Here is a 21843-nt window from a genome sequence, read left to right as displayed (position 1 = left end):
GTGGTCCCCGAGGCCCTTAAGCAGCCATTTTGTGTGCTCATATTGAGAGTGCACAAGTGACTTCATTACATACTCGCTTAATCTAAACCTCCCTTTTCATGCTTCAGCCAACGTGAGTCCTCTGTTTTCCCAATAACCGCATGATGCCAAGGAATGAGTGGCTTTGGTCCATTCACATTCCTCACACAGCACAACACAGTAGATGGAAAACTGTCAATTCTTTTTGTAACTCTTCGCTCTTAGAACTGTCAAATGTCAATAAATGTGCCTTTATTTCAGGGGAAGGTATCAAACCCAAATAAAATCTCATAAAAAAAAATAACATTAGGGGAAATTTGCAACAAAAATGACAACAAGAGACTCAGAAAACAAACATTTAATTTATTGGTGAAGAGATTTTACAACTTGTTGCTGGACACAATGGTGGGTGGGTTTTCTCATTGCTTTTTGCAAGTGTTCACGAGATGTATGACAACAATTCCAAGTATATTTTACTATTTTGTCAATTGTACATTCAGCTGCCTCTTGTTCAGCACAAACTTTAGTTCTTTCAAGGGTGTCCTTGTGAACGCACCATGAATTTAAGTGTTCTTTTGAAAGCCTGTGAGGTAGATTCTGTTGACTGCACATTTATAATATGAAACAAATTCAAACATTTGGAAATTCAATCTATCTATTTAAACCAAAAGAGTTCACATTGAGCAAAGAGATTAAACAGGTCCTAAAACCCTTGATAAAAACTATTCAATAGACAAATCACAATTAGATTCTCTGGTTTCAAGGTGATCTCTGCAACACCATTTTTTGTGCATCAAGGGTGATAGATTATTTTCTGATGTTTTACATATTTGGTTGAATAAACTAAAACGGATATAGTTGTGTTTTTGTCAGTCAAAAAAGACAAAAAATAGTCTCGAGAAGTGGTCCCGAAATCAAAATAGTGAAAAGAGAAATACAAAATTTAAATTGAATCTTGAAATGAAAGACTGGTTAAAACGGGGGCATGAACAGGAAGGTCAGCACAGAAGTCGGGTGATTGTGAGAAGGGCGGCGATGCTCGAGAAGACTGGGCGTAAACCGGCCGTCCCGCCGGTTGACATACAGTGTTCCCTGTTCTGCCCGATACAGGCTGCGTATGCCATCACGTGGGGGATGTAGTTCTGCTCGTGGACCCCATGCAACAGGTGAGCCAGGGGACCTTTAGCAAACACAGCCACATCCTCTCCTCCGTGGGTCTCCATGCTCAGAGGGACAGCTGCCTGGGCCTGGTAGTTGTTGTTCTCTGAAAGAAAAGGGCCACGGAGGACAGAAGTGAAAAAAGACATTAGTGTGTTTAGCTGCTGTGGAACTGAAGGAAGAATCCCTCCTAAAATAATGCATTCATCTCAGGAAAATCTCTCAGCTTAGTCCAATGTAACAAACAAGTAACTACTGAACTGAAGAAGTAGATTTTATTTTTTTACTGACATCTAAACCAAGCGGCAACCAGCAGTGATTTCACCCATTGGTTGGTGAACGGCCGTTTTGAAGCCTCATGTTCGGATTTTGAAGATTTTTTTATTTATTTTTGAAGCTCTTGTTTTCTCATTACTGGCAGAATTATTTTCAGATGGACTGCCAGAAAATTCATGAGAAGGAGTAACTTTAGCTAACAAAACAGAAATAAATGGTGGAGAAATTTTATTGACTTCGAATTTTATGACACTAGTTGAATGGGAGTCTGTGGAGCAAAAGTCTTTTGGAGCCAACCTCTAGTGGCACTCGGTGGTATCGCAGCTTAAGCTTCTGCATCGGCCTCATTTGTCAGACCCGGAAGTTACCACAACTTTTGTATACAGTCTACGACCTAAACACATATCCTGACCCAGTGTGGTTCAAATGTTTACTTACGGTAGTCAGTAGTAGAGACGTTTTCCCTCACACCATTGACAAGTTTGTAACCTGGACCGTTCCCATATACAATTGAGGTGAAGGGCTTCTGATCGACATCACTCAACATAGGGGCCAGACCTGTCGGTAGACGAGTGTTAGACGTTGTTATCACAACCAAATCTGCCTGCAAGCTCAACATGCAGCACTACAAGTCATGCACCACTACAGTGTGTATACATACCAAATATTGTATTTCCTCTGAACGTGTAGCCTCCGAAATTGAACACGTGAGAGTGGTCAGCAGTAACTACGGTCAGTGTATTGTGGATGTTGGTCATGAGATCTGCCCGGCCGATGGCTCGGTCCATTTCCACAGCTTCGTGCAGAGCCTGCTTAGCCTTGCCCTCGTGGTGTCCGTGGTCAATACGACCTCCTGGCAGAAGGGATAAACGGCTCCAGTTAAGGCAGAGGTAGTAGTTTGTATGACGTGTAATTCCACTGCATCTGTTTGTACACGCTGAAAGTGCCAACGTAGTTGTTAAGGATGACAGAAGACAGCGAGCGTGAAGCTCAAGCAATAGTTTCTCCTCTCCGCAACCCTGGCCAAACACCGCGTGAAGAGGGCATGCTCGTCACATTTTTGGTTTCAGAAAACGAATTAAAACCGTCAAATTAATCTCCCCAATGCCGGCATCATAAAGACGTAGAGGCAGGGCTTTCAGACGCTGACAGGAACTTACTTTAAAGCATGCAGACCTCTTTATTTTACCTGGCTGAGCAGTCGTATTGCAGAGTAATCATCGTTATCAACAACAAACTTCCTGTTTCTACTATATCTAATATTGTGCTAAGGCTCGCTGTGGAGGTTGGCATTTAATGTCAAAATAAATGATAATTTTGAGTCCAGAACAATGCAGAAAGTTTCTAGAATAGTAGATTCTACATGAACTGCCTAAAATAAAGAGCAAATTATATAAACAGCTCTTAATACCACTAGTTATTACATGTTTGTTTCCTATTTTATTTTTTTGTGTTCTTATGTCTTGTTATTTTTAGTAGACGCTTTTATCTCACTCATCTGCTTCCACTTTCCTGTTTACTCCAAACGTATTCCCTGTACTCCTCCAATTGCGTAAGTTTTTGCATAATTTCCAAATTCCTTTTTCTGTTCCTGTTGTAAATTTCCAATGATTAAATGCAGGGTTTTTTGTTGTTGTTGTTGTTGTTCACTTCTCTTCAACTTTTGAGTCCTTAACTGTTTGTCTTTTTGAACTGGCTGAGTTTTTTTTTTTCTAACTATTCAATGTGTAAATTATTTCTTACTGTATTTTGTAACAACTTGTGCTAAATTAGTTAGTCCAAAAGTAGCTGTTCCACTGTAAAAGTGAATGATTTATTGAAATTAACTGCTGAGTGGTAAATTGTTCAGAAAAGTACGTTTTCCAATACCCAGTCATGTTTAGAAGGACCTGAGTGGTTTATGATTTCAATAGACCCCGGAGAAATGTTGTTTCCATGGGAACACTACATATCAGTCGAGTAGCCTTCCCCTCTTGTAGCCAATATAAAAGAAAGTGAAGTCCTCCAGCTGAAGGGCAATCTCACTCATCACCGGCCATCCTGCTCTCTTTCCCAACTGTCCCTCATCTTTTCTCCGTTTTAAACTGCTGCGGGGTCGACGAGACCACGACACAAACAGGACATGATTTCACAAACAAAAGACTCGTAACTTAAAGGTGTGAAGCTCTTTTGACATTTTAGGAAAACAACCAAGAGTATATTAGCTTCACATTAACTTCAATTCTCCCAGAAAACTAAGGATCACAAAAAGATGCATCCTCAAGGAGCCACAAATATCTTTACACTATTTCATGATAATCCATCCAGGTGGCGGGCCGACCAACAGGCTGAGAGACAGCTCTACCCCGCTGCTACCGTGGCGAAAAAAGTAGACAAATCAATGCTGAATTCAGTTCCTGTTTTTTCTTATAAAAGCACCAAATGATTTTGAAAATGTTTTAATGGAAAAATGACAACCAATTTTTCCTTTCCTGTCTACGATTTTTATTTCTACAGATTTGTCAGCAGACTGCAAAAACGGAGACATGTTTTCCTCCTTCTTTTTTGGTCCAGCAGGTGAAATTCATTGACTGACTTCAGTTGTGTGGAACTGTCACATCAGACCTGAGTAACATAACAACACGAATGCAGATAGTTGATGAACGACTATACAAAAACCTTCCAACGCAGTACTGTATGTAGCACATTAACAGCCAACCTGACTCTGTCCAACAGGAAAAAAAAAAACACACCTGCTAATACCTTCTGAAGCTACAGTAACCTGCTCTATGGTGTTTGCTTAATCTTCACACAAACCAAAACATAAAAAGTATTTGGTTCAAGTATGTTGATCACCAACGTGGGAGTGGAGTTAGAAAGAAGAGGCCTCTTATCACCCACTCCTCATCTCTGCTCAAGGCTCGAAGCTACATTAACTTCCAGCACAACAGGACTGAATCAAACTGTGGTCAGTCAAGTTACAAGAAGGAAGGAAAAAAAAGATTAAAAAAAAAAATATCTCTGGTTAATCTGCATCAGTTTTGAGCTTTTTCTTAAACTATCTATCGTCGGTCCCACAATATAAGTTTCACTATTCTTTTAATAAACCTAATAACAGTATCAGGTCAAAACTGTGTCAAAAGACAAACAATTAAAACACCACACTCATCACTCATGATACCCAAAACATACACAGTCATAATTGTAATCATCTTGATATGAAAGCATATATCCTATCTTAAATTCACAGTTCAAACGGGCAATATCTCTGATTAAAACTACGACTTAACACAGTAAAACGTTTAAAATTCTGCCGTGAATTTTAAACGTCACTGGGCCCGATTAAAAGTAATTCAAAAGCAAAAATATAGTCCATATACTGTGGACTATTCTCACCGTGCAACAAACAAAATGCTTCCAAGATTTTGGTGTTTTTTTTTAAAGAGGGGGAGTGTAAGAGTTTAGTCACTCAGTACACCTGTCAGACAAATCATTGTCCAACCGGCTCCAGAAGAAAGACAAATGTGCAATTGCTGTCGTAAAAGAGACGACAAACTCACCCTCCACGAGCAGGTAGAATCCACTGGGGTTCTTCCTCAGGATCTTGATGGCCACCTCCACCATCTCCGTCAGTGAAGGATCCGTGTCAACGTTCCTCTCCAAGTCGTACGTCAGATCCCCAGGTTCGAAGAGACCTGCAATAACAGGAGGCGTAATTCAAGGAGAAATAGGTTATTACACGCAGAAAAGAAGCCTAAAGCAAATGCAGACACTTGTGGCTCTTCATTTACACTTCAATGAGAGTTTCATAATAACAGTGAGACTCACCCAATAAGTAATCCACGTTGGCAGGGTTTAGGGATAAGAGCTGCTTTTTGTCCCATACATAATGGCCCTTCTGTAGAAAAGGTAAAGCGCAGCACAGCGTTGCAGTCACTTTTAACTTCAAAATATGAAAATGTAATTGGGTCGATAAGGATGAAGCAAAGACACGAGAAGAGCAAAAGAAGAGGGTGAGTAAAAATGTACTTTAGCCGTCATTTTGTCAATCCACTCCTGCACCAGGTTCCGTCCGTCTTTCCGTGTGCCGTTGTGCTTCGCCATATTTGGGTATTCTACATCCGACTTGTTTTTGGGGAACATATATTTCCTTCCTCCCCCCATAACCACCTGAAAATCACAATAGGACCGAATATGTAAACAAGTCCTGTGTACGAAAGAGCAACGATTAAAAACATCAGCAGTAAAATCACAGCCGGCTTCTCGGGGCAGTTTCACTGTTTGGTTAGTTCATCGTCGATAGAAACCTAGATCTTCAACAAAATGTCTGTTTGGGCATCTTTTAGGTCAAAGCAAACCCAAATCACCTGAAAATCCACTGAACTTCTGAGAGCTTTTAGAGTATGAAAAATAGATGAAAATCATTTTTTGCAAACAGTCCATCTGTTAATTGTTAGGTCCATAAAATCAACAACAACAACAACAAAAAAAAGAAAGGAAAAGTAATCGTGCTCGTATCTAAGGTGATGTCATCAAATTATTGTTTGTTTAACGGGACAAACACCGAACAAAAGCGGTCGCTAATTATGTGAGATTACATTTAAGCAGTGGTACTTTTAACTAAACGCTAACACGTGCGCAAATCTGGACGGTTGTATTCCCATGTAAAGACTTACTTCCATCACTCACGCTGTTTAATGAGCCATTACACAAGGCGAATTAAGATCCTGCAGCCATGCGAACAGTTTTGTGAGGCTGGGCACCGCAGCACCTCCAACTCAAAGCCAAAATTAGCACGCCAACACCGTCACAACGCTGACGTGCTTGTGTTGCCGCGCGGAGCTATAACGCTCGCCATGTTTAGCCTGTCAGCATTTCACATCGTTCTGTACGGCTTCATCGGTGCAAATGTCATTTCTTGTGCAGTTATTTGGTCACAGTACAAAAAGAGAAACTGAAAATTTGGACTTGATGACGTTATTGAAGACATTTTAGAGGACCGAGTCATGGCAAGTCATTCTGAGTAAGACATAAATGTCTGCACCAGTTAACTGGGCGATATATTGCATAGTTTTTGGTTATTTTATCCATTGCAAACACTAAATGTGAACCTTAAGGTATTGCTAGACCGAGTCATGGGAACCAGGAAGTGTTTTGATTTTTGTTTTGTTTTGTTTTGTTTTTTTTGCTAGGAAATGTGCAATGACTCACATCAATGTTGGGAATGTTTTCGAAGAGTTGCCTGGCGATGTCCTTGCAGCCGGCCTGCAGTGCTTCCGCTGGCATCTCGTTGTCGGAGTACCAGTCTCTGTCCACAGAGTGGGCATAAGCGGCGCTGGGAGTCGCATGGTTGACGCGGGTCGTCGTCACTATTCCCACTGACTTGCCTGCAGAGTACACACAGAAGCAGCTGTCTGAATTTGGGCTAAGTTTCTGATTAATATACAGATTCAGACTCTTGATAAGTTGAACCCTTTTAAGTACAAATTCCCCCCCCCCCCTTTGTCTTCAGCGTCTCCTTGCTGAGCTGCAGTGGAGGCACAGAAACACAAAGAGGCACTTCTACGCTAACTCAAGACTGCAGCCTTGTATCAGCCTTGGCAAGAGCTGGAATGTATTATGGAACAGCAGGGACCAAATGGATGGACCAGCGTTTTTTTCCCCCTTGAACGGAGTTGTCTTCCAACAACTCACAGGGGTGTAAAAGAAAAAAAACATCAATGCAAAAACCAGCAGTGGCCAGCGTTAAAAAGTTCTCTTTTCCGTCTATTTGCGTTGTGCAGGAGGTCAGCCGCCACCAGGTATGTTCCCTGAAGAATGATTGGATTTCTAATCATCCGTGACCCCTGAACCCACACATCCTGATCCTCGCCCACCCTGAGCTTACCCCCACCACCGCCCTTTGAAAAACCCTGCTACTCATTCCTTTCACATCTGTCCTGTCTTCTGCGGTGCCTCTTATTGTTCGGTCTTTAGAGCGTTGGGTTACACAGCACGTGTTCGGGCAGCGTGCATACCGCCATGATGTATCCTTAAAAGGTAAAAGCGCATTTCTACAGAAAATCCCATCTTTCACTGGGATCCAAAGGTAGTTATCCTTCAAGCTTTTGATCACAACGGTGTGCACGAGAAGTGTCTTTTTGTTGCTTTCTCGCTCTATGAATACAACATTGAACTTATCATTGAACTGAAGCAACTCATAAACCAAAGGTGAAACGCTTTCATACATACTGACGGGATAACTTTAAAAAAAAAAAAAAAAAACTTTTAATTAAGCGGTACGGAGAAATGATGCTCAGATTAAGAATTTTGTGTAATTAGAAGTCACCTCCTGTCTCAAAAAATAACTCTTTTGGTCAAGTAAAGTTCACTTATAAATTTCCCAGAGGGTAACTTTGGTTAAAAGGATGAACAGCTGAAAAGGAGAATAAGCGAAAAATAATGAGAACATCGCTTTCAGGAACACTTCAAAGTCATTGCTTTGAGCGATCAAGCCGCGTCGGTGAGTATTCCCACTTCACATTTGCACAGCATTATCTTCAGACATAATTTGGTTACTTCAGACATGAAATGCATGAAATTCTATCATTAAAAAAAAAAAAAAAAAAAAAAAAAAAAGACTTCGGCATCCAAGTAGCTTAAAAAGAAAATCTGTGAAAATGGTTTGTGTTTTGTTAAGTTTCATTAATGTCCCTCTACCTGCTTCTTTAGCCCATTTGAGGATGGAGGTGACCTCGTTGCCCACCGTGGTGTTACACTGGGAGCGGACAGCGGCTGCACTCACGCCCACTGTGCCCTCGTTGGCTTTCACCCCGCAAAGGTACGCTGTGGCTGTGCCAGCGCTATCTGGCACCTGGGCGTTAGTGTTGTACGTCTGCAGAGACACAAAGCATTGACATTAACTACACTGATGTAAAGCAACAATATGGCAAAAAAATGTTTGACGGCGTTAGAAGATTGCCGACAGCACAGTCAGTAATGCATCAGTCCAACTCTCACTCTTTTCTAACTTCCGTTCACTTCATGTGGCTCTCAGCCCTTAAATGGGTCATAAAAAATATAATTGAATCCAAAGCGATGGGTATTAATGTGCTTAGCAGATGTTACCAACAGAAAAAGAAGCAGGATATTTGTGGGGACTGTTTTCAATCATGGATCAATGGACATCTGGGCTACTTATTCCCAAATTATATTTGGTTTGGCACAAACTTTAGCTGGGACTTTTCTATGTGAAGTTTGAATGACCTCCAGGTGCCTGTGTGAGTGTTCTCCCGGTGCTCGAGCTTCCTCCCACAGTCCAAAGACCTGTGTTGGCTTAATGAGTGATTCTGAATTGGCTGTAGATGTGAGAGTGATGGACTGGCGACCTGTCCTGGGTGTACAGGCTTCACCCTCCCCCTCCCCCTGACAGGATGATGTAGGTACTAGATAATAGATGGACAGCAGCTTTGTAGAGTGGGCAAAGTTCGTTAAATCCCTTCAGCCATTAGCAGGAATATGTGTGTTGCATCTGCAGTCTCTAGTTTTTTAACCCGTGTGTCATTTTACACACACTTTAACTACTGCAGGTACCTTCAATAATTAGGCCTATTTAAATCTGCAGACGCATTGTTTTTGCATGAGCTGTGCCATACAGATTACATGTTTTTACACTGAGATCATTTGAATTGTGTGCTATTTTTTTTTACTTTGAGCAGATCTCCTATCCCTGCGTCCTTTGGATAATCCTAATACATTCTGTTTATCAGTAGCAATATTACATTATTCTATGTTTATTTAACTATTTCATATAAGGCCATATAAGCTGCTGACGATTTAAGAAGCATGAATAATTTAAAACTATTTTGTGTTTTGTCGACTGCCTTTTTTTATCAAATCTGTAAAGTCTACACATCCAGTGTGATGTCACACACTGAATGACCTCGTTTACAGTCACAGTCCTGGTCAGGAAGCCTTTAACGAATGCAGCTGGATCGTTTACATTGTGCCATACTGTATAGTTGTTAGACCTTGGCCAAAGATACAAAAGGGAACTTGTCCATCTCCAGCTGCGTCTCTTCCCCGCTCTGTCCGCTCAGCTGGCCCTTCAGTATCCGAGCGGCCGTCACCGTGGGAACACCCATCCCTAAAAAACAAAAGCAGGTTGAGTTTTAGGATTGCTTTTCTCTCAGCGGGGACAGAGAGACTTCACATTTCAAACATTAACACGTTTCATTCACTGTAATTGGTTTGCAACACACGAACATTCGTTGTTTTCACTGACATATTAGAACAAGGTGGCTGCTGTGAGATAAAACATTTTCTAAAGATGCATATTACTTCAAAAAACAGATACTAACAGATTCTTCTTTGACTAAAAGTAAAAGAAGAAATATTGAGAAAATATTGAGAAACAGTGTGCTGTACGTTTTAGGGCTTAGCAAGCAGCGATCACTTTTAAAACCTGTGACCTGCTAGACTTGAATGAATTTAATTTTTCATTAGTTTCTGTTGTTCGGTTTCCAAACATGAATGCCTGAAATTAACTGCAAGTGACAGACTACTGTCGTATTACCTCACTCTTCTTGTTGTTCATAGTACATTTGGCCCCAGGTGTAGTTTGATTGCTTACATTAATGTTGAAACCTGCCCTGCATGTTTCACAACAGGGCACTTAAGAGGTCTTCAGAGGAAACCGTTTACTGTGCTGCAGAGTCTTGTGACTTCACCAGAATTCTGTAATTTTCCTGGGATAAACTAGAACATGCTCATGAAACCATTTCCAGTGACACAGTCACGTTGTGTCGTTCCAACTTTTCATTTTAATTTGAAAAAGTATGTTGCTTGTTATTCTGTAACTACGCTAACATGACCGTGAAGGCAGCAGCGTGCAAGAATGTCGTGTATGTAGTACAAACAGGGGGAGAGAGAGCGAGAGAGAGTGATAGAGAGAGCAGAGGCCTGATGGAGGATAAAAAATGTTGTGTGACCAACGAGTGACCCAGCACAAACAGAAGCCCAGTGATCTGGTGCGCTTGTTTAGTCTGCTGCTATTCATTCACCTCACGTTAGAAAACATCTCATTCATCTTCTGCTGCATTACAGGATCATATCATCCCAGCTTAAATGCAACAGCTCGTACTTAATCTTCGCCATTAAAGCGTTTGAGGCTCTGCACTGTCAGTTTGGGTCTCAAATCCTTTTGCGGCAACAGCTGACTTACACCTTTAGTTACACCGCATTTGTGGAGATTTCATACCTTTATGCCACAAATCAGGATGAAAAAGTAATGTTGTCGTGTCTTACCATCTCCCAGGAAGAGGATGACGTTCTTTGCTTTGTTTCTGTTGAGACTTTGCAGCGTCAAAGCGTTCTTCAGGGTCCGCTGGGCCCACATGTTCCAAAACTTTGGATCTTTCTCTTGCTCTGTATATTGCAATGAACAAGACTGGCTAGATTGAGATAGTTACAGAATCAACAGATGCAGGTTTTGGCAGTTGAAAAAGCTTGAAGTGTAATAAATGTGGAGGAAAACCATACTTATATGAGATCATACAGGGACACCTGACTGTCAAAAAATGTCCAAAAAAATAAGTGATTGCAGCTTCTCAAAAGTGAATATTTGAGGTTTCTTTGCTTTCCCATGATAGTAAAGTCAATATTCTTGTTTTTGGCACTTGTTCAGACCAAATAAGTTATTGTGTGTTAATTGTGCTGACACATGATAAATACACAAATATTTCCAACCGGGCAGCAGGTTGAATAGATTGTAAAATAGTACGTAAACTGTAAATTCCTGTTACTTCCTGAGGCACCTCCAAATTGAACACAGCAGCAAAAAAAATATCCAGTTTTCTAAAAAACAGGAAATCCATTCTGATAAACTTCCTTTAAAAGTTCTAAAATTTCTCCTGCAGGTTCTGGAGTCTGCCATGTGTGCTGGACACCTCTGGTCAGGTTACATCATTTATTTTTGGCCCCACAAACAAAGAACGCAGCGACTTACCAGGGAACTGTGGCTTCCCCGGACTCCCCAAGATCAGACAGGAGCAAACGATGAGCAGGGCTGTCACCTTCATGTTGTCGTCTGTGTGTGGCTGACGCGTCACTCTAGACAGTCATAACATGCCACTCTGAGAAGCCAGAGGAAGCCTGTCTGCAGTCGTGTCACAACTGCAAGGAAAATAAGAACACGCACTATCAATTAAGTGTGTGTCATGCGCTGACTCTGACATACTCATTTAATATTTATTTACTCCATGTTGATTTTTGACAAAGCCTGTTTCAGCCAAGTATCAACTCTGTGGTTGTGGCTGATGTGTATTATTAGCATTGCTGGTGGGTTTATATTTGTGTGTATTTCTTGAAAACCATATTGAAAACATTGTCCATAAAAGGAAGAAATTGTGAAGCTAAGCGATTCTAATACTTGTTTCCTTCTGTCAAATATGCATGCCAAATAAAGGAACAGGTAAAACACAATAAGGCCGCAGGGGGAGGCGAAAGGCGCAATAAATAGATCAGTTTTCTTCTCATCGCAGAGGCGTAAATGAAATAAATCTCTTTGATTTGTTGGTCTGACTTGTTCAAAAGTAGATCTCTCTCAGCCCACAAACACTTCGCAAGAGAAACAAAAGAAGTTAAGCTGGAGGCCTTGCTGTGAATGTAAGTAGTCACAACAGGGGCCCATATGGGTCCTGGCCAGTCAGGCTTTCATCCATAATTATCCACACCCTCCGCCTTTCTTCCCCGTGCTTATAGTCAAGGTCATTTTAATGGGATTGAGCTCCATAGCACTGAGAGGTTTAAGAGCCATAACAAAGCCGATTAACACCAAATGATTGACTGGACACGTCCACCCCAGAGCAAAAAAAAAAAAAAAAACGCAATATGCACAGGCTTTTATCACAAAAATCTTTTAACTATGCAGTTCTGACAAAAGAGGCTCCTGATTATTTCTGTAGGTACAGACTGTGTTGCATTCAAACATCTATGATATCCTCTTCATTGCAAGCATAAGTACAGCATTATATGGTGAATCGCTCTTTGTTTTGTTAACTGTCATTTCCCATCAACCCCTGGCCTGTTGTCAACTACTGCTGGAACTCCTCCTTTCCCACTAGCTTTCAGAGATAACCTCATCAGCACCTCAGGAAGTACGCTCACACTACAAACTGGGCCAAGCTCCAGAGTTACACAGGAAACAGACAAGTCTGAACCAACCAAGACATATCAAAGAATATTTTGGCACCAACCCCGCAGATGTTGATGGATACATAAGGCACAGTAAAAAATTCCAGGAGGTAGTTCCATTTCCATGCGGTGAGCCATTGGTCGTGAGTGGCCTCAAAATTTGCCAGGTCCACCCAGAGGCAGCGAACCGGCCAGCCTGCAGGTGAAGTAGCAGAGCACTGCCACGACTGCCACCACCAAGGCGCCGGACAGTGCGGTGGTCAGTATCACATGATATCCCACTTCAGTCATGGTGTCACCAAGCATTCGGCTGCTCCAGTGCGTCCAAACTGCTGTCAGATGGAGCGAAGTTTCCCAACACCACACGGCTTCATCCCCTCTGAGCTCCTTCCCAAAGCTGTCGTTGAAGCCTGAGGCAGGTCACGCAGCAACTTAAATATGTCACTCCAGCAGGTAGCAGCGCCAAAGCATGGATTAGGCTTTTATTATGTTCATAAGAGGACAGATGACAGATTAAAGCTTCAAAATATCCCCCAAACAAATGAGGGGACGAGTGTTGTTTTTGGTTTTCAGACTATGTTTCTGTTCCCTCTGATTAGCAAGGACACTACACACTGTTGCCTGTTTTAAATAGGCAACTTGTTTTGCTTCTCACACCAGGCTGCCTCATCCAACCTCTTGTATGCACACAGAATAACAAACTTTTCCATGGAATTTCACACACAGGAGGGTACACAATTGCCTTTTATTGCAGCATCTATACATTAAAGGGGTTTAAGAAATGCCAGTGGTGGAAGAGATCCTTTTGCTAAAGTACAACTACCAATGCAGTAATGTTAAAGATACTCTATTACAAGTAAAAGTACTGCATGAAAAATCCTACTTTAGTAAAAGTGCAGCAAAAACTAGTCAGGTTAAAGTACCGCTTTGGTCCATCTGACTGATCCATTTTTATATGACATCATTAGATTATTAAAACTGAAGCATCAGTGTGTCCGCAGCATGTCAATGTTGTAGTTGGAGGTGGAGCTACGGTTGAACTACTTTATTATGTTCAGGGACAGCAGAGGGGTTGAGAGAGTTTACTGGTAGATGAAATAAGAAAAAACACGGATCAAGGGCACACATCTGTTTTCAGTTTTTGGATTTATTATTTATTTTTTTTCCTCTAATCTTTGATTTTTGGTATGATGTTTGATTCTTTGAACCTTTGCTGGAATTAAAGAACGTTTTCAATTGCAATTTATCTGACTGTGACCCCAAACACACTGCTTTTTGTAAGATTTCAGAAGACAAAAAGATTGAAATCCACTGGTTTAATCTCTTAACAATATGTTGTATTTCAAAAGCGTGTTATCCATTGTGTCAAATATTCATCTGAAAAGTAAGTAAAGATGCTGCAGTGGAGTGGAAAGTAGATTATTTCCCATGTGGTGCAGTGGAAGTATAATGTAGCATTAAATGGAAGCACTCAAGTAAAGAACACGTACTTTAAAATTGTACTTAAGGACAGTACTTGAGTAACCTAAAATGTACTCAGTTACTTTCCACCACTGAGAAGTACCCATGAATCAATCACATGCATTTCTACAATCTGTAACTGTCTAAATGACCTCCAGGATTTTTGCATCATAAAATTCCGTAATAGCCTAATTAAAAAAAAAAAAAAAAAAAAAAAAAAAAAAAAAGAAGAAAGTCAAGGACCAGCCCTTAATCTTGGTGAAAATGTGATAAAACGAGGTGGTTTGGGTGCAACAGTTGACCGGAAAAAAAACAACAAAAAAAACCCCTCTTTTTCTAAAGTCCAGAAATGGATCATTTAACAAAGCTTTGCGCTCAGAATTAACCGGCAGCAATGTGAAGCAGATACCCGAGAGGAAAGATGCAAAGAGGGGAGAAAAAACAAAAAAAAACCTGGTTGATCAACCAATTTTCAGCCTGTTCTCCGACAGCGTGGTTCCTCTTGAAAGCAACCTGTTATGTGTGTGTGTGTGTGTGTGTGGGGGGGGGGGGGGGGGGGGGGGGGACAAACCAAGACAAAAATCAAGAAAAGTTCTTTGTAGTTTGACTTACTGCAGGTGGCTCCGCGGGGCACAAATCTACATCCAAACGCGCGTACAGTCCATTCAATCCTTCACCTTGAAATGTGTGTGTGCCCTTGTCGCTGCTTTCACGGTCCTTTTGATGAGGCCACACTTGTTCGACTGTGGCTCCTGGGTCTGAGAATAGCGGTCTGTATCCCACGAGGGGGGGGGGGATGGGGGGGAACCAAAAAAAAAAAAAAAAAAAACCCACCCTTAGAAATAACGATGCCCCGCCGCTGCTGTGGGAGTAGATGGACCGAGAGCTCCGCCTGCCTGACGACCCATGTGGTGCTTCGAGGACAGATAATTAAAGTGTAACTAACTGATTTCAGCAGTCAGTATATTCTACTGTAGTGGACCACAATGAAGGCATACTCTACTGCAAAGTTCGGGTATTCAAAATTTTGTGAGTACAGATGTCAGCAAAATGTATTAAAATGGAAGTGTTGATGCAGAGAATATACCCTGAAAGAAGCATTTGTTGTACAAATATAAATATATATACATGTGATATATAAATTATATATAAATATATAACAACGTTAGTATGTTGTTCGGGAGGAACTCATTTATATGTAAGAGCGTGTTTTTTGGGTTTTTTTTTTAAGGGTAGCATGGACCAATCTCGGGTATTTATGAGCTAAACTTTATGCCCACACGTCTACGGACCTTTTGAAATAGACAGAACTCGACAATAAATTATACAAACATCAACAAATTACATAATGAAACAGTAACCTAACAATCCAATAGAAGACGAACAGCTTGAACAAATTTACAGTAACTCTCCCCGAAAGGTAGCTGCAGACATCCATCACAAAGAGGGTCTATTTTACAACCTGATCATTTGTTTCTAGTCTGAATCTGTGACGTTAAAACTTCAGCAGTCAGTTAAATAATATGAAAGTGCAATTTCTTTTTTGAAATGTAATCGAATGAAATATAACCAGCTACTCCAAGTATTTTATATCAGATAATTAGAGGTTACGTGTAGGCTGTTGATTATAGCGCTGCTCAACGAATAACTAATACATTAAAATGAACAATTAAAAGAATACAGTTACATAAATACCCCAAAATAACATCCTGGCTATGTGTTGGTTTATTAAATGCGCCTTGCTGTTTCCCGTGACTTCCTTCAGATGTCGCTGTAAGACCTGCCGGTGCAGGTGAAACAGTCCCGATGACAACTCTCGTTCTTTTTAGTCAATATGTAAATATATGTGATTATATATAAAAAATGTATATATTCTGTTTACGTCCCTCCAACTCCCATTAGCAACATGAGCATCAATAAGTCAAATAGCCCCGAGCGCACATCCTGTGTTTGGACAACCTTTCTGCTCATTAATGGAATCCTTTTTTTTTTTTTGACCCACTATTGTCTTTTAAAACCCTACAGGATTGATTTTTTATTTTTTTTTTTTCACATTTCGATGGCTTTTGAACCCAACGCGCCCGGTGTTTTTGTCCTATATTCAGTCCTGTCCCTCTGTACAGCGCCGTGTCTGTCTGGAAAATCAATATTTACAGAGCAGACGCAGCCCGGCCGGTCCGGTCCGGTCCGGTCCGGTCGAGAGCTTTCACCGGAGCTTCTGCTGTTCTGACGCTCACGTTCACCACAGCTGCTTCTGGACGGATGTAGTCCATTTTAAACTTACTTTAAAGTTTATTGGAGCGTCCACAAAAAAAAAAAAAACCAAAAAAAAGTGCCGGCACATTGCTTCGCAGTGAGACGGTGGCTGATGGTCATAGCTCCTTTATGTGCAAGTCTAACATTTACGGTTTTATGCGACGGCACGGTGGGACAATTTGAATTTGCTGCGTTAACCGCGGGCAGCCGAGAGATTAATGCAAAAGTAAAGACATATATAATCCGTATCCACTTAAATGAACAGTACTTCGAAAGACAGCCATAGTTTAGACACGTGGGATGATGGGGGGGGGGGGGCTACTGTAGTTCAGGTGTGCAACCAAAGTGCCTGAAAGTGAGGTGAGCCGAGGTAAAGTTGGGCAGCAGGTCGTCAATTATTAATATGGTGCCACTAATGTGTAGAGCGGGGGGGGGAAAAACGCACCGCCGCGTATTAAAAATTAAATTTGCTTTCAGGTATTCGTATACATTAAACTTTAAACTGGAGCCCAAAACTTTTTCCACGCTCGATATCTTTTTAAAGCGACAACCCCCAATGGTTGAAAGATCGGCTTTACGTCGACGGTCCACCGCCTCTCCATTTAGCTGCAGAGTGTTTATTTTTGTATTTCTTTCAAGAGGTTTTTTTTTTTTTTTCTCTCTCTCTCTTGTCGGTGAGTACGTGATGATTTCCGGGGTAGCGGTGCGGCGGAGAGAAGTTTCAGTGGGCCGTGAACTATCTTGACAAGTGAAGCGCGCAGTCTCCTTCGGTCGTTTTTAAGTTGAAGCTCGCTCGCTGTGCGGCCAGAAAAGCGCACCGGAGTCACGGCGCAGGCGGCGGAACCTTTGACGGCACGGTAAGAAAACGCAACGTCCCCTTCTGGACACCGACCGTTTAAAGTCAATCCGTAAACGTTTAATTATCTTTATTTTTTTTTTTATTATTTTTTTTCGTGGAATCACACAACATCACGTGTGCTCAAGTTGCAACGCGGGGATTTGATTATCACAGGCTCGTGCGAGGTTGTTGACATGAGAACATGTTTTTCTAACGAAACAAATGTAAGTCTGTGTTTCTATTTTCTTAATACAACTACAGCTGTGTACCCCTTGCACGGAGATCGAGTGACCTTATCGGGGCTTTGCTGTTAGATTTGGTCTGACTTGTTCTGATTTCTTTTAAAGTCACTCAATTTCATTTCCAGAGTTGAGGTTTTGCTGCTGTATAAGTGTCCTTACATTGAAAGCAGTGCTTTGCTTGCCATCTCTAACTTGTCAGTAACATTGTTGCTGTTTGATTTCTTTTGTAATTGTGATTCCCAACTATGACATGACACCTATAAGGTTTGAGCCATCGCAGCTTTTGTTCATAGTGGTATACATCATATCCCACCTAATAGGTTTAATGTGCCTGCTGGAACCACAACCTCCTTTTAACCTTAAGTCTGTAGCCAAACCACAGCTGGATGTTTGTTTTGCTGTATTTTATTGTACCGGGTTAATATTTACCTTTTATCCTCTAAATAGTAGCTTTAATGACCGTGCGTTGCGTAAACTTGTGTGGTCTTGAAGGGGAGATTTTCTAAGCAACTACATAAATGAGATCATCAGTCAAAAATATTGGCAAGGAAACACAAACTTTGCATGTATTCCCACTTGCATCAATAGCAGGTCTTAACATTTGAGCTGCTGGTTTGTTTGAGTGCTTCTCTAAAGTATGCTTGGGAACATGAGCTGCCCAGAAGAGAAGTTACAAAGTGCTTTACAAGAAGACAACATTTACGAGAAATTGCGTCTTTACACATGAGCAAAGACTCTGTCACATATCCTCTCTGTCACATAGAGCCAATTTCTTGCCAAAGTAATGGTTGCATCACTTTTAAGTAATCTTTTTGAACCCTGAAATTTCTTCTTACAACAGGCTGGCGTTTCATTTACTTTTGCTTTGTGTCATGGCTTTTTTTTTTTCTTCTCTCTCCCAGGGCCAGTTCTGCTTTGCTGTGTGTTTTGATAATTTATAGGGTAACTAAAATGTCAAAAGTCAAGTTGATATCCATCAATAGGTTGTTAGATATATTGCTGGAATGAGTGCAAACACAGAAGACAGCAGATAGCTAATTGTGCAATGTCATGTCTGAATTATTGACCGCTATAGAAACGTTACACTCCTCTGGATGCTTCACACAGCGAGTTTGATTTATTCTGCAGTTATTCATTACGTCGGTGTGATCAGGAGGGAGCTTCTGGGCGCCATAACAACAGCAAGAACAGGTAATCTCCTGTTATCTGTGTGGGCCTGTGCAAGCTTTCCTGTGCCACTCCTTTAATCCTGACCTTATTCTGAAAAAGATTTCGTTTCGGAGCCATGAAGTTATATTTTGGAGACAGCTATTTTGAAACATAACGATGTACAGATTCTAAATATATATGGAAATATAAATTATTGCGACATGTTTTACTGTGCCCTGCATGCAGAGTTGGGCTGATTGAATGTAAAACGGTGCATCGTGGTAACATGAGACCAAGATGGGTGACATTTGATCATCGCACATACGTCAGAGTACCTGAAACGTGCACAGAATAATGACTTAGTCTGCTAACCAGGAATCTGAAGAATTTCAGGGCAGCAGCCTGCATATTAAAAACCATGTGAGAGAAAATGCAAGCTCTTTATTTTTTCAAAGCAACAGTGTACACAAAACCCTAAAAATAGAATAAAGTGTTACGAGCACCTCAGCTCCGTTCAGAGCGGGATAAAGCCGATTGCCTTGGAAAGTAGCTTTTTTTTTATTTTTTTTTATTTCATTATCAGGGTGTTTTCTCCAAAGGAAAAAAATTTCTGCTCCGTGACAAAAAGAAAATTTCCAGCGCCGTCTTGACGTCAGAGGTCAGCAGTTGGAGCCTGAGACAACTGTGTCTTATCTGTCGCCTTTAGGCGGAAAACAAGGGTGGACTGAACACAAAAGATAAATAAGAGTTGGAGCTGAAGTGGCTCAAGGATGCATCTATGAACGTCTGCACGTAGAGTCATCGTCCCAATTTATTTGTTTGCTTCATTTGATATGTAAACGTACGGACAACTTACACACACGGGCACGTCCTGTTCGCGGCACACGGTCAAAACCCCGCATACAAGTCAAGGGGGTCAGTACATGGCAGCGTGGGTCAGCACATGCCACTCCAGTCAACAATCGTACCCTTCTTATTACAGTTGCTGTGTGTGCAACCGGTTTACCTTCAGGTGGCGTAATGTTGAACTGGATGAGATTGTTTGTACTTGTTTTAAGAAGTGGAGTCACGTTTGTGTTTCACGTCGTGGTATTCCGGGGATCCTTTCCCAACCTCGGTGCTCTCTTTTGAGAATTCACGTGAAAGGGTTAACTAAATGCTTTAATTGTTGTTGTTTTTTTTCTTGTTGTGCTGTAGTTGTGGTTTGTGGGTCATCTATACGTGACCCAGAGAGTTGATGTGCATGCTGTTGGTGGAAACCGAGAAGGAGAAGTTGGATTTCAACAGAAATCGCAGGAGATCCAGTAACTTGTACAGAAGATGAGGCTCAGATTGTCACTTGTTCTTGCCATGCAGCTATTAATTACTGATCCCATGCGGTCCGGATCCACATCGAGCCGAGCATCTCGCTGGCTCACCACGGTGGTTGATGGTGGTCGCCTTCCTGCGCCTGCCGAATGTCTGCACTGTGAGCTCACGTCAAACACGCATAAATCATTTGTAGTCTCCCTTTTTCAACTTAAACATTTCACAAATGTTTTTCTTTTTTTGTTTGTCTATACATTCTTGTTCTCATTTCTCTCTTCAGAAAGAAACTGTCAAACACCGTACACCACAGTACGAGCAGCACCCAATCACCAAACACAAACATACTCCAGTTATTCTTGGAGACATGCCCCCTGCGCTGCAAACGATCGTCTGGTTTGCAGGATCAGTGACAAATTACTGACGCATGTTTGAGGTTTACAGGCTGTGGCCTCGCGTGATAGGATACTAACATTGCATACTATCAGCTCGTCTTTGGGAATACTTCCTCAGGCCATTTGGGACACTATGGGAGATTTGTCTGTCCAGAACTGACCTTGACCAACGACTGGTCCCGAATAGCTCCCACTTGTCCCTTAGCGTGACTTCCCGTAATTGAAGCCATCAACAGGATTCTCAGCTCCCTGCAGTTTTTACAGATTATATTTGTCGTAGCTCTCGTACCATTGCAGCTGATAATGTCATGCTGATAATTTAAGATGAATCTGTAATTTGTAAACAGGATTCGTGCTACAGTCTAGTTGAGGAAATTGTGACCAGTTGCATCAAGTACAAAAGTTAAAAAAAGAAAGAAAAAAAAGGCTTATATTAGTCAGCGACATATTAACAGGAAAAGGGGAGGCAGTGCTGTCACCAAGAAGTGATTAGGATGAGGGTGGGGTGGGGTGGGTGGGGGGGGGTAACATCTGCATCGACAGCAATGCCAGGAAAAGTGTTCAAAAGCAGTGGATGTGCAGTGAGGAATGTTAGTGCAACAACACGGCCCGTTCCAGTAGATCCTGCTATTTGTGGCTCTGCATTGTGATTCAGAACACAACACATGATCAAATAAGGCTTGTTTTTTTGGGGCACAAAATACTTTTGAAGGGTAATCATCAGTTTGAGTAAATCAGTAAGCACCCTTTGCTTCAAATCGAACAGCCGTAGGCCTTTAATGAAATGGAGGTTAAATATTGATTGAGCAAAGGCAGGATGTGTGCCAAAAGAGAAGAGCATCCTATGTGAGTTTCCCTATCAGACCCTTAGGTCATTTGAAACCATTTATGTAATTGAAATTGTCCCAGAACTATTGGTGTCCTCTCACTTTACTAAACCCCTCCCCCTCCCCCGTAGGTCCTTTTTCATAAGCTGATTGTGTGACTTGGCTGGCCAGCTGCTGGGCTTTAAAAGAGTTTATAAACACACACCAGCTCAGGAGGTTTTGGACATATGCATGATTTTACTTGTTGTTGTTGGCATTTAAGAGTTAAGGCTAAAGGCAGGTCCCTCCTCGCTGTGTTATTGCGATTGATTTGCGACATCTCGTCTGACAGAGAACATGATTTACCAGGAATCTGCGCTCCCAGTTTACTCGGAACTTTCTGGGATATTTGCGGTGGGAACATCATTTCTCTTCTGCGTCATGTTTACACGAAACAAGTGGGAAATAAAATAAAGTACGGATCTGCGACTGGATAGCTTCTTGCTGTGTTTACGGGAAAATCTAATCTGTCTTAATCAAGTAAACATTTATATTTTCGGTCTTCGGTTTTGGCGTTCAAGGGATTAACATGGGAAGACGTGAGCCAGAGCATGGAGGTAATTGTCCAGAGGGATGCAGCCTGAAAGAACGAAGGCTATTCTAGTGTATGGCTGCACATGTGATCTGTGTTCAAAATATTTAAGATCTGGCAAAAATATAGATTGTTTTTTTTCTCAGAGTTTCCTCTGCAGTGAGTTGCATTGTGTTGAGCAATCAGTTGAGAATAA

General features: G+C 41.5%; 1 protein-coding gene across 1 annotated transcript; it reads right to left on the bottom strand.

Moving 5' to 3' along the window:
* Nucleotides 1-361: 361 nt before the first annotated feature.
* On the bottom strand, nt 362-14807 carry alpl (alkaline phosphatase, biomineralization associated). Its single transcript, XM_069149631.1, has 12 exons — nt 14677-14807; nt 11417-11583; nt 10717-10836; nt 9441-9556; nt 8131-8305; nt 6643-6818; nt 5461-5601; nt 5260-5329; nt 4992-5126; nt 2114-2305; nt 1891-2010; nt 362-1282 (listed from the first exon to the last, which is right to left on the bottom strand). The coding sequence occupies exons 2-12, from the start codon at nt 11487-11489 to the stop codon at nt 1017-1019; spliced, it is 1584 nt and encodes a 527-aa protein (XP_069005732.1). The 5' UTR covers nt 11490-11583; nt 14677-14807; the 3' UTR covers nt 362-1016.
* Between the last annotated feature and the right edge of the window lie 7036 nt (nt 14808-21843).

The sequence above is a fragment of the Embiotoca jacksoni genome, unplaced genomic scaffold (assembly GCF_022577435.1).
Source record: "Embiotoca jacksoni isolate LCO1_2020_lvr unplaced genomic scaffold, fEmbJac1.0.p SCAF_1, whole genome shotgun sequence".
Taxonomy (NCBI): domain Eukaryota; kingdom Metazoa; phylum Chordata; class Actinopteri; family Embiotocidae; genus Embiotoca; species Embiotoca jacksoni.
Note: the sequence above shows the minus strand (reverse complement) of the source record. Positions and strands in the feature narration are given on the sequence as shown.